Raw genomic sequence first — 13979 nt, 5'->3', positions numbered from 1 at the left:
CTAGAATGGAGAATCTCCAGGAAACCCCCCATGATGCCACCAAAATAATTCTGCTATTAATATTCCACATTAGTTAAAGTGTAAAATTACACTCCTTATGAAGGAGAACACACTTCTTCTGCTTTTAACTTTAAGTATACAGTACTCCCACCATTACCAGAATTGAGTTCAAAATAGACATGAACATTCATAACATTAATTTATCAGTCAATTCCATTAAAAAAAAAAGTGTCTCCATTATTCATATTGTTGTTTTGATCTTATATCTTATCTTGTCTATTTCATGAGTATAATATTTTTTTCCCATTAAATTCCTGGCGTATATGAGCTGACACATGCATTGCATGGATAATCCGTTAGAGGGCAGTATCACCCAGCCAATGGCTTTTCCAGCAATCATACCAACTGAGAAAGGAGAGACACTTCTAATTATTAATAGCGGAAAATGTTCTTTCAGATTTTTGGAAATACTAATATGTTTGATATGTCTGTTTATTATTATATTTTTGACAGTCATGAATGTGCGAATTTAAAGCATTGTGACCTGATGAATCAAATATGACACAAATCAAAAGTCATATGTGGAAGTTGAGTTTCCAGTTTTTGTTTGTTTGTTCGTTCAAAAGGACCAATAACAACTCTATTTACAAAGAATCAGAATTTTCCCTCACAACAAAATATGGTTTAGGCTTTATAAGGTTCATCTTTATCATTTACTTGCCAGCATGAATTCCATCCCTCAGGCATCACCCCATGCCGATGTGTGGAACAGGTCAACTACCCGTGGTGTGTTGTTTGCCCTCTGCGGTAGGTACTTCCATTCCCCAACGGATACCAAGGAGTTGATCTACGACCCAGCTTCGGTCATGAACGGCGACACGCTCAAGTTCTGCCTGAAGGAGGCCTGGTGCAAGCTGTCCTTCTTTGTCATGTCCTTCTTCTACTATCTCTACTGGTGAGCATTCAGCATACAGTGTGGGAGCCGTAGATGTATCACAGGTCATACGGTCGATTACAACAACTGCAGGTAATATACGAGGATAAAATACAGAACAAGGGTACGTCAGGCCTACCATTTATTTCAACATTTCAAGGTCTGGCCAAGCAGCATGAGTGCAACTCACTGAATAAAGCAACCATTTCTCTAGCAGTCACATGCAAGTTCAGGTCTGCTAAAATAGTTAGGGTGTACATTTAGGCTTGTTGTCGCTAATGCATGTGATGTTGAGAGAATTTGATTCTTTACTTCATTGACAAGCACTTGAAGAATTTATATATATTTTTAAAATGTTGATTGAAATGTGTTGCTCTTGTCAATTTGTTCTTGTCTGATGTTGCTGATAATAATCACTACGGATCTTGTTCCATGTGTCATGTGGGGGCTGCAGTGTGTGGAACCTGGATATATCCCTCTAATAGGTCTTACAAATGGGAACACTTAAAGGTACCATCCTTACATTTTTAACCGTTTATTTATATACTGTATTTATTCTTTTGAATGGCAATGCAGGAATGCTAATCACCATAGTTGTAAATGTTTTATTTACTTGCCAATAAATACTTCTGATATAATAAATATTCACTGGCCACAACATTAGATACCCCATCTATCAAAAAATGAGAACAATTCAAAAATATAAATGTCTATGCTCTCATTTCATTGTGTAAGTGTACCTAACGTTGTGACCAGTAAGTGCATATGTGTGGCTTCTACTGTAGCTGTACAGTGGTTATGTGATTTTTACAACGCCATGTTAGGAGTGTAGATTTTTCAATACTTTTAGCTCTGTGCTAAATATATATATATATTTTTATTCATTTTATTTTTTTGCTCTTGTATGTGTTTGATAATGTAGTACTTTTAAATGAACGTTATAGGTATTGAAGTTATGAAAAATAATGTGGTTGAGTTTTAAGCCCCGATGAAGGATGTTGTCACAACATCTTGACCAATTCTTTTACTTGTTTTTTTTTTTGTAGAGTTTTGTACGCCCACGTGTGTAAAATACAGCATACTCACTCTTCTTAGTCAAAATGAAGGTGATATCTTTAGGAATCAGAATACCAGGGTTTGGTTTTCCCCACCATTTTTTTTTTTAAAACATTGATATTTAGAGAAAAGAAAAGCTATACTTGAACTAAAAACTAAAATTTTGACTCCCATTACTTTGGCATACTCCCTCCTGACATGTTGAAGTAGTGGAATTTATGGAGGGCCAAAAATGTCAAAAGGAATCAGGAAATGATAACTAATAATAACTTTTTACAAAGGCAAGTTCAAAGAAAGCGATGCGGACTAAGTTGACTAACATTATGACGCAAAGCCGTGGTAAACATAGGTTTTGTGTTGCAGTATTTATGCAGCCATAATTAGATAAAATTGGGTAATTATATTTCTGAGATTCTGGTTGGCTTGCTGTAAACATTCACTTTGACTTGAACCACTTGGTTTACCTCTGTTAATCTATCCTTTAGCTTATATTGGACGTACTTGCTGTTTTAAAAGACCGCTCGCAGCAACAAGAGCAGCAGTGAGGTATCTTCAAGAAGTGCTGGTAGATGGTCATTTCACTTCCAATCCTGATTTTTTAATTTATTTTTAATTCTGCAAACCAACAAAAAAATATAATATACCTAATATAAATATTTGATTCAACCTTAACTTTATTGTACCAAACATTTAAAACATTTTGACAGAAAATGATTTAAATTTATTTCAGCAACAATGTCAAATGTCAAATCACATCAGTGTTAAAAGCTGGATGTGAAGTCAGCCTGAAACCTGGACTTTGTGGCCCGTTTTCTTGGTACACCAACCCTCGCTGTAGTACCTGCATCTGTGTCCAATTCACAATGTGGCTACGATACTTCACTTGCACGCAATGATGAATTTGTACAACTCACTTTCACAAGTGTTAAACTCACAGCCTGACAATATACGTACAAGTAGATTCTCAGTTTAAGACGGATAGCCATTTCTACAACACTGACATAGACCGATTTTGTACATCGCACAAGCACTTCATTCCGATGTTAAAACACTAGCAGTGTCAATCTTAGGTTAGCTTAGCATTTAGCATGGCTTCTTCCTCCGTTGTTTTTCGTCATGCGTTTGTGAGAATGACACTTGTAAGAAGTGTAGCTTATTCGCCACCATAAAGGCGATGATTAATCATTTAGGAGTGATCCTGTTTAGGTGCATAAGTAGCCATCCAAAGCTCATTGCTTGCTAGCTAGCTGCATCATAATTAACACAGCGCTTTCCTTGACCTCAGACTGAGTGACGTGAGCCCAGAAAAACTTTTTGGAACAGTCTCCGCGGGTTGGAACATCCTTTTTTTTGGGGAGGGATTCTCAGTTTTGCTATTCAGTGTGTTTTGATGTGGCACAAAATGCAAATTTTGCTTTGAATTGGAATTTATTTATTTAAAAGGGACAATGCACAGTAAAGGACATCCTAAGATGAGAGTCATTAAAATCACAAATCAATTTCCAACAATATACACACATTTTATACAGAGTACATTTCCTGTGCAGTTGATAGTGCTAACTAATCTCTCTCATTCAACGAGAACTTCGGCCACTGTTTCAGTTTTTTGCTGAAGAAACTTTAATTCATCTCCAATTTAAGTTCAGTGCGGAGATCATTCCAAAGTTCAGTTCCCTAATAGCAGAAACTAGACTGTCCAAAAGTTGTCCTAAATTTGGGAGCTCACAGTCCCCACTTATTTATAAATTTATTTGTAAACTGTGATGCAAAACAGCTTATTTTGAGCCTTGTAATATTAAAAAGAAAATTGACGACAGTTTACCAAGGCAGCACACCAGACCAGGTGCAGCAGAATGGCCATTCAATTGATGCAGTGTGACAAATTTTGTTTATTATTTTAATTCTATTGAATTATTTCATGACTGTATGCTTTCATAATGTAAAATATTATGGAGCCCTATTTTTCATTAACATTTTCAACAATTTAGAATCTAGAATTAAATTGATAACTTCATTATTTTTTCTGTACAATTAACCTTTAAAAACACATGATGTCACTTGCAGTTGACTGAAAATGATATCACAGGTGCTCAGAGCTCAATTAATCGTGGTTCACCTGCTTTCTGGGTTTGTTCATGTGGCGTTAGCAAACTAAGCCATGATTGGTCATTACCTGACCTGAGAACACATGATGTCATTTTCAGTCGACAGCAAGAGGCAAATTGTGTTTATAAAGGTATTAATTGTACCTGAAAAATTATGAAGTTATCAAATTATTTCTAGATAAAATATTAGATTCTTATTGCTGAAAATGGCTGAATGAGTCAAGTATCCCTTTAAAATACATTTTAGAATATTTTGGGGGGAAAGGCTGAAATGGATTAATGGCTTTTCTATTCATTTCAATGGGAAAAGATTATTTGAAATGTGAGTGTAGTCCTGGAACAAATTAAACTCATAACTCAAAGCACAATGTAGTAGTTTACGATTAAAAATCAGCAAATGTATCAGAAGCAGACTCTCTGACATTGTCTCCATTGGGGAATTCATATGTGACTTGTAAAATAGTAGTAGGTAGTCCAATCATAAAAGGACGCAAATCAAGACCAGGCCCGCCCGTACCACTTTGACTTTGATCAACAGGAACAAAAATGGAAGAATTTACTGTTTATCATTTTATCTTCTTTATTTTCTCAATTTGGTGAATTACACTGTGTCTCGCTGCTTTGAAGTCGTAGTATTTATTCATTAACGTTGCAGTTAGTCTCAGTGACGCACTGCACCGTCCGTCACACTACCAAGTCATGCTGTAGTGAACCAAATTAAATTGTAACTTTATTGTAAGTAAGCATACTTAATTCAGATAAAATGTATGTAATTTATGTTTAGAATATGAAAATATGTTTTATTTTATTTTATTTTTTAAACAGTAGAGCATTGTATGTTGCTACATTACCTCATGAAAAGAAAAAAGGCTTGAGCAAACAGAAATGTATCTTAACTCATCACGTTACTTACCTTTTCCTTTTTCCACTAATGTGTTGTTTCTGTCACAGGAATGTGTTGCTCTTCACTCACTAATGCACTTCCCTTCCCTGCAACATCTTTTTCTCTCGCCAGTCTTACCTGATCTGTTTTATATGTAATGCATGCATGTTGTCTTGATGCTGTTCTAATTTGTTTTTCAGATGTGGGCATTTATGGGATCATTGGGATGAATATTATATTAATACACTTGCTCTTTCCCCTGGCATACAAATCTGTGTTTTATAGATTCACAACACACACACATACACACACACGAATCACCTTTGGCTCATTTACTTGACAGATGTGTAAAGCTAATGGGGCATGAAATGAGCGACATCTGTCACTTCATCATGCAGCAGCCAAGAAATTATTTCACATGTCATAATTATATTTTTGTCTAGTTTATTTTATCTACATGGACTAAGCCGGAAGTCAAAACAACAATAACCAAATGTCAGTTAAAGATTTTTTATTTATTTTTTTAAGTATGGGATATGAGTTGTGGCAACAAACATCAACAGGTATAACCAGTATTTACTATTTTAATACTTATTTTTAATATTATAACAGTTGTTTAAAAATGAGTAAAAAATCCTCTACTTTGGACTGTCAACACAATTCGTTCCTGTGAAGTGTTCAAAGTCCAAGCATTTTTCCCCATAGGAAATAACGTAAATTCAATTAATCTGTTCCCAAGCTCCAAGAACAGAATATTCCTATTTTAATTTCTATTTATGTAAAAAAATATATATATATGTACACCCTGTACAGTATTTATACCGATTATTAGAAGTCAAGGAGGCTGATAACCGATATTTAGAGCCGATATTCACTGTCACTACAATTTTTTTGAATACAAACTCCAATTTTTAACCTGGTTGAAATTTTCTTTGAGCATATGTTTTTGAACAACTTTTCAGATTCCCAAATTGTTTATTTTGTATTTAATTTTTTATTTTTTTATTATTATTAAACTATTATACACTCTACATTTTTGTTTTAAAATTCTAACTGAAAGTTCAGGGAGGTCCGAGGGTCATAAACATGTCTTAAAAAGTTAAATGAAAACATAAACAAGTAAATAGCTACCTATTGTTTTCTATAATAAATACGTTTCAAAATATCTGAAATGTTAATATTTTCACTTATCTTAGTTTTAATTTCAAACAAAAACAGAAGTTGCAAAGGTTTTCCAGAGTCAGCAGCAACCCTCTTATAAAGTTAACTAAAAATGTAAATAAATAGGTGCCTGACGTTAACAGTTTAAACTTGAACTATCAATTGTCTGATTTTTCAAAAATAGGCCAATGCCAATTTTCGTCAAAATGCTGAATATCAGTGCAGATAATCGGCGTAGCCGATAATCTGTCTATCCCTTTTTTTGTCACACAGGCAGAATAATTAGATGACATGTTGCCTTTGAATGCCACCATGACTTGATTGGATTGAATGAAATGTGTGAGGATTTACAATGTGCACGAGTGGTCATTGTATTACGTGTGCGCAGACATTTGAGATCTGAACCAGATTCTATCCTACATTGGCAACATTTCTCAGCTTTTATCTGTCACAAACACCACATCCAAAGTGTTAGAAATAAAGATGTACATACTGTACTTAGATGCTGGATTGAGCGCTGAGAGGATGATAATGAAGGTGTGTTTAGTCTTAGTTTGGCGAAACAGTCGCTAGCCAAAGCAGACAGCTGTGCTCGCAGTCCATCATCAATCACCACAAATCGAACATGGCTGCTGAGTTTTGATTCTCAGTGATTTACTGTATATCAATTTAGCAAGTAATAATTGCAATGCATATTTACAGTTTGGAATTCACAATTTCACAAATTAGCTTTTTTTTCAACCTATTATTCGCTGAAAAACTTATTGATTCACAATTCACTATTTTCTGCGGAGAAAAAGTCAATATGATTTGTGGATTTTTGTGGCAAAATACTGTATGCATGAAATTTATTGTATTGAGGTGTCTTTTAAATTTCTCGTTAAATCAAACTAGTCTTTAAGCTCGTTCATCCAGTGATTTCACAACCCAAAGCAGAGCTGGCCCATCTCAGTTTTCAGGTTCCAGCTCCTTCACCGTGATCAACGTCCTTACCTTAAGCATTTTCAGCCACAAAGTCTTATTAACATCCCTTTACACTTTCCATTGTAAACTGTATTCATACAATGGCGTATTAGGGCCACGAACAAATGGGGGGTTAATATTCCGAGAAACTCACAAATTTACGAGAAAAAAACTGTATATTTGCGACATTACATAGTAGAAGATTTGTGAGAAAAAAACTCACAAATTTACAAGAAAAATCTCATGTTTTTGCGACATTACAAACTAGCAAATTTGTGGCAAAAAAACACAAATTTACAAGAAAAAAAACTCACAGTTTTGTGACATTAAATAGTGGCGTAAAATAACGAGAGAGAGAAAAATCACAAATTTGCGAGTTTATTTCTCTAAATTTGTGACATAATAAAGTAGCAAATTAGCGAGAGAGAAAAACAAAAATTTATGAGAAATAAACTCGCAGATTTGTGACATTAAATAGTGGCGAATTTACGAGAAAATAAACTCACAAATTTACGAGAAATAAACTTGCAGATTGTAACATTATAAAGTGGCAAATTTGCGGGAAAATTTTTCACAAATTTACGAGAAATAAACTCAGGTTTGTGAGGAAAAAAACTCAAAAACTTGCGAGAAATACACTACTCGATTGTTTGTGCAATACTTTTCGAGTTTATTTCTCATGAATTTATGAGGTTTTTCTCTCGCAAATTTGACACTTTCTAATATCACCGATCTCCAAGTTTATTTCTCGTAAATTTGTGAGTTTTTTTTCTGTGAATATTACAACCCCTCTAAAAAAAAATATGTATATATATTTATACGTGGCCCTACTACGCCGTTGTATGAGTGAACTTGAGTGAATATTAAAGAAAGTGTCATGAGCTCCCCAAAGCACCAAGGATGAGCACTGACTCATTAGTTAGCTCTTTGCTGATCTGTTCTTGTCAATTCACAGCTCATGAAGACAAGTGTTAAATCCACAATCTGTGACTTTTTATTTTCATTTTATTGTACGCTGTATTGAGGGATGAATGCACACATCACTTTGCAGGTTATTGTTGTGGACATTCTTGCTCCATTACATGCTTCTGTGTTATTATTTTTGCTTTTCAACCGCAGCTTTTATGTATAATGACAGAATAAAACAACATGAAGGATTTTGTTTCGAGGTAAAGGCAAAATCTTACACACAAAACAGAGAACTATGAATGTATTTTGTTTTTATTTTGTTGATGCAGATAATAGTGCCTATTCCAAAGTCAGGAGATCCAAGCCAGGGCGGTATCTATAGTGGCACTAGTCAGCTCAATCGGGGCAACAGCTTATCCTTAACAGAATAAGATCTAAGCTTGATAACATCTCCGGAAAAGTCCAATTGGATTTAGGGTTGAAAGCACAGCAGCTGGCCACATTGTTGCCCTTAGAAAGACTATAGAACCTATAAAGACCTGCAATCTCACTGCAATCATGTCCTTTATTGATTTAAAAATTTATATATTGTATATATTCGACCAACCAATAGAGGGAAAATGCTGAAAATCTTGAGAAAATGCACAACCAAACAGAACAATTGAAGACATTTGCAGAACATACTGTATATTTACAGAATTTAAGCATATTTGCAACCAAAAGATTGCTAGAATTTAAAAGCAATAAAGGAAATAAATAAAAAGTAGCTTTATGAAATTACTTTTTTTTTTAAAGAGTACAATTTTAAAAAAAATAATTAAAAGATGTTTAGCAAAGGAATGGATAAAAAAAAAACTACAACAACATAATGTTTAAATGTGGATTTTAAAACTGATGGCAATTTATTCCATCTGTGTGCAGCATTACAGCTAAATGCCGCTTCACCTTGTTTGCTTTTGAAACTTAATTGACATTAGTCTGCAGACCTTAGAGCCCTGCTCTGTTTATATAAGTAGTGTAAGAAATGCAAATAATTTTTGCAACTAAGACAATAATTAATAAATGAAAATTTTGAATGTTTTAAACATGTATTCAATTAATGCAGCAAATATTGTGAATCACACTCTTTTGCTGCACTTCCTGCTCTGTGTCAAGGTTCAATTCATGAAATGTGTCAAACTAATTATCTACAAGCAAATCCCTGTTTAAATGGAATTAGCTTGGTACAGTTTGTTCTTGTTTTGGTTCTAAATGTAGCGATGTGATTCTGCGGCTGTTCAGTGGCGGAGCTACTCTCATCAGATCCAACACCACAGCCCATCCTAAAATCCTGAAAGATCCTAATCTAGTTTTTATTTTTCAATATAAAAAATATTTAAAAAATTGTTTTCCATGAAAAACACTTATTGGTGGTTTAACAGTGTTGTTGTTTTTTTAAAGCATTATATGAGAGCTTGATTTTCTTTCCGTTATGTTTATAATGGGCATCAATGGGCAGATTTTCCTATCCAAGTGAAAAACGGGGGTCCACTGAATACACTGATACAAAAAGAACCATAGCTGTTTTGTGCAGCAGTTTTTACGTGTTGATAATTTAACATACATACACAAATCATACTGTTCTCTCACTTCTATTCCCTCTTCTTCGTCTTGTGTTTCAGTATGGTCTACTCCCTGGTTACCTCATAACTGACGTATCAACAAGTGAAGAGACAAAAAGCCTCTGGAAACACAAACTGCCATTTTTACAAGAGTGCTTCTTGCAAGAGACGTAAAAGTATGCTTCTTTGCTGCTACCCTTTCAACTCAAAAGCAAAGGGGCATATTAATGCTCGACTATACATACAAAAACTATTCACAGTTTGATTTGTCATGTGAACTCTCTCACATACACACGCAAACAAACACGCTCATAAGTAGAGTTTCCTATGGAGTGGTGCAGTAACAGTATTTACTGTCGAGTAGCAGTGATGGTAGCGCACAGGATGAAAAGCACAGTAGCATTTGCACAGTTTGTCTCAGGCCCAGCAGTACTGCCCGATCCAGCACAGCTCAGACGTCGTCCCACTTTGGAACCTCACCGACCGTAGCAACAGTGAGTCAGAAATGGAGGATGCGTGGACCAATTGGATCACACTGCTAAAGGGAGGAAAACAAACATTTGGGGGAGCAGCACATACATTCATGATGACTTAGTGTGGTGGGCATTTTGATGTACTCTTTGTCAAAAGGCATTTCCAATGGAAACATGGAGCTACTGTATACGGCCTTGCCTTCTTCATGTTGTTTTAGTGTTGTTCTATAAGAAAATTTTCTAAAACTCCCATCTAAAAAGCAAACTTGATAAAAGTCTTATTTACACCAAACATTTGCACAAATCGTATATTTAATCTCACACAATGTTTGCAATATTTGGCTGCGTGTTCATGATCATGAGTGATAGTTGAGGCACACCTTTGACGGCTTATTCGGGCCATGTAAATATATATATATATATACATATATATATATATATATATATATATATATATGTTTAGAGGGTGGGGGCAATATTACAAGAAAAAACTCATAAATTTCCAAAGACTTTATAAAGCGGCAAATTTGCAAGAAAAACACGTAGCGTACTACTCGGATGTTTGTGCCAATATTTTTCGGTCAGGTTTTCAAATAAGGAGATAGTGTCAGTCAGCTGATAGGGGATCAGGAAGCTTTGTCGCTCTAGCTGCCGTGTATGACGAGTAAAGTCTCAATTAAGAATGGATCCGTCTCCATCCAGCCTTTTAGTTTGACAACTACCAACGAACCCTCACATTAGGCTATAGCTAAGTTTCTGAAGGCTTTTTTCTCACAAATTTGCCACTTTATAAAGTGGCTAATTTTTGAGTTTTTATTCTCTGAATATTAAACCCCTCCCCACCCCCCACCCCTGAAAAAAAATATTTATATGTGGCCCAAATACGCTGTGGTATACACCGGTGAAGGTCTTCCAGTATGTAAAATTTCAAACAGGGAAGCTACTATATGTGACAATTTTCTAGTTCTATTTAATTAAACAAGGGACCAAAATGCTCTTTGGGTAATAATTTATTATGTCAAGTGTGAGATTTTATTGCATCGATGTTTATCGGAATGATTATTTCTTCCAATGTTTAGAATGATGAATGAAGTGCAAATGGACATTGTTGATTGGAATCGGTGACTCATTTGGAATCTAATAAAATCAACTGTAGCAGCTGATGTAGGCGTCACCTCCACTGACACGAAATACACCACCTTATGCTTGCTATAACACACGATTCCCTTAAAGTAAGATATACTCAACAGGTCACATGGCAAAGATGTATTTTTGCATCCTCTATGTGTCCTAGTCCAAAGCACCTCTTGTTCCTATTCCCATCATCAACATGGAGTAGATTGGAAGTCTTGCAATTCCCCCCCTGTATTTTGTCTTATTCCAATTCTAGCATTTTATATCCTGACTGTGTATCTGATTTTAGATATCGTTTATGAAATAAACTATTTTAAAATTAATTAAACGTGTCGGTAGTAATTGTGCATTTTACTGACGATATAAAAATTTATCTGTGAAAAATATGTTCAAAATACTAAAATAAAAATCTGTGACCACACAGCCACAGTACCAAACACAAAAGAGAGGAAGGAAAAAGTGAAGTGGAATACTTCTATGTGGTAAACATAACTGGTTTATTTTTCATTGGAACAAGGCTGAATCACTTTCTCACCACAGTGGAAAAGTTAAGAACTTTCTTCTTTGTGGTCTTAAGTTGATTTGGTCCACATTGAAGTTGTCCACACTCACAGACACAAAAGCAATTTCTTCCCATTCAGGTCACCTGCAGAGTCCTTTTTGTGTTGATGATCATAACTGATCTTCAATAGAACAGTTTAAAAAATAATAATAATAATTTTAAAAAGGGGCAACGTGTTTTAAAACGTTCAAGGCTTAAAAAGAAGACACATAACAATGTTAAAACTTTCACTTTCGAAATTTACCACAATTATAACCTGGCATTTCATGTCAAGTTTATTTATATAGCCGTTAATCACACAAGAGTCTCAAAGGGCTTCACATGCCCACAGTTGACAAATATCAACAACATCCCCTAATCAAAGCACAAGAGGGCAAGGCAAAACAAAAATAAAAAATAAAAATAAAAATAAACAGGCAAAAAAAATGAGAAACCTTGAGAAGGGACCGCAAATGTGGCAATCCCGCTTCCAGGATGATCAGACTGCAATGATTGCCAAATTGGCAAAAACTTACATAGTGTGTGATACAAAACATTATTAACTAGAATAGTGCGAAAATCCATTGAAGAAATTGAAGCCCAGCGAGAAGACGTGAGGGAAGTGGGTCCTCATCCAAATCAAGCTCGGTTGCTCGGAGCAGCTATCTCCATGGCGGCAACTTCAAGGTGATGGTCCGGATCGCATCCCGGTCAACCAGCACAGAACCCGTAATGCAGCATCCAAATCGGTCATTAACACCTAACTCCCACTCCAGGCCGCGGAGAAGGGAGGGAAAGAAAGCAGCGGCAGTCACCAGGTACACATCGTTCAGCCAAATGCAAGAGTATAGAAGTCTTAAGACGCGATTTAAACATTTCTACAGATGTAGCGTCTCTGACTCCCGAGGGTAGGGCATTCCAAAGCACTGGAGCCCGAATCGAAAATGCTCTAAAACCCCTGGACTTCTTTTTAGCTCTTGCTCTCAAAACTTTGATCTGCCAATTCCTGGAATGTGTCTTTAAGCCAGCATTTCGACTCCACTGTTACATAACAGTGGGGCAAATTAGCACAATAACCACCCCCACCAATAGCATGATCACCAAGGTTAGCTGAAGGTCTACAGCTATAGAAGCAAGATGACATGAGCACTATCATGGCAAAGCTGAAAGGCAAACTGGAATTCTGTATAATCACAATTCGCATCGACGTACAGTGTTGCTAGGGTTGTGTATATTCTTTGAGCGAGTCTCCAAAGTAATCGTGAACAGTCAGGGCATCCTTCCGTCATCGTCAATCTATCACTATTTCAAACTGAAGCGCATTGTAATCGTCAATCCGTCACGCCTACCAAACTTCTGGTTAGGCCAATCAGCAGGCTCGGTACAAGATGAATTCTCAGGGGTTTTGTAAACTCACAAATACCGCGAGAATTCGGCTCACAGGTAAGCTTACTAAACGAATACCTCAAGGTCATAAGGAAAAATCCTTTCCTGTTCTTTGACTCCTAGGTAAAGAGTAAAGGCTTTAAATAACATAACATTGGAATGTCCCTTTCCTTTGAAGTTTAAACAGTTCAATGTGTGTGTGTGTGTGTGTGTGTGTGTGTGTGTATGTATATATATATATATTTATTTATTATTATTATTATTATTATTTTAAAGAAATCCACAGGGAGCTCCAATAGATGTACTAAAGAGCCACATGGTTGCAGACCACTGATCTAAATAGACTAGGCTGAGACGACAGATAATCAGTGGTTACTCACTTCATAGTAAAGAGAACTTGTGCAATGTTGGAGTTATTTTATAGTATTAGCTTCTGATAATATTTTCAGAAAAATGTTCGGCTAAGTGGCCGATGTGATTGCTGGGGGAGTACAGACGCTCCCCTACTTACGAACATTCGAGTTGCGAACAACGGTACATACGAACATTTCTGCGCGTACAGTATGTCGAAAAATGTTTGGAAAGAAATGCTGTAAGTTAGATTTTGTATTGCGCGTAGTGCTTCTTTCCGCCGCTAATACCGACAATTGGCGCTGTGAGAGCTCATTAGAGGCTGAGCAACGTGGCGAGGAGGAGGAAGAAAACGCCGGTCCCCATGAAGCAGGAAATAACTTTTGAAGCCGATTCCAGCGACGACGAAGAATCTCTCATGATATAAAATCCTCCTCTTCCTCCTCCTCCATCATCTCCTTAAGCATCGAGTACATCTTCCA

General features: G+C 35.9%; 1 protein-coding gene across 2 annotated transcripts in view; it reads left to right on the top strand.

Annotated features, from left to right (window-relative positions):
• Positions 1-11243, top strand: part of cnih3 (cornichon family AMPA receptor auxiliary protein 3) — a 95432-nt gene extending 84189 nt beyond the window's left edge. The window contains exons 5-7 of one of the 2 annotated variants that reach the window (XM_077552398.1): positions 809-955; positions 1389-1444; positions 9673-11243. In XM_077552398.1, coding sequence (XP_077408524.1) covers positions 809-955; positions 1389-1416 — 175 coding nt within the window. In that variant the 3' untranslated portion in view covers positions 1417-1444; positions 9673-11243. The remainder of the gene's footprint in view (positions 1-808; positions 956-1388; positions 1445-9672) is intronic. The other variant, XM_077552399.1, reaches the window with a different exon arrangement.
• Positions 11244-13979: the final 2736 nt, after the last annotated feature.

The sequence above is a fragment of the Vanacampus margaritifer genome, chromosome 19, assembly GCF_051991255.1.
Source record: "Vanacampus margaritifer isolate UIUO_Vmar chromosome 19, RoL_Vmar_1.0, whole genome shotgun sequence".
NCBI classification, from domain to species: domain Eukaryota; kingdom Metazoa; phylum Chordata; class Actinopteri; order Syngnathiformes; family Syngnathidae; genus Vanacampus; species Vanacampus margaritifer.
This window is presented reverse-complemented; position numbering and strand designations above follow the sequence as displayed.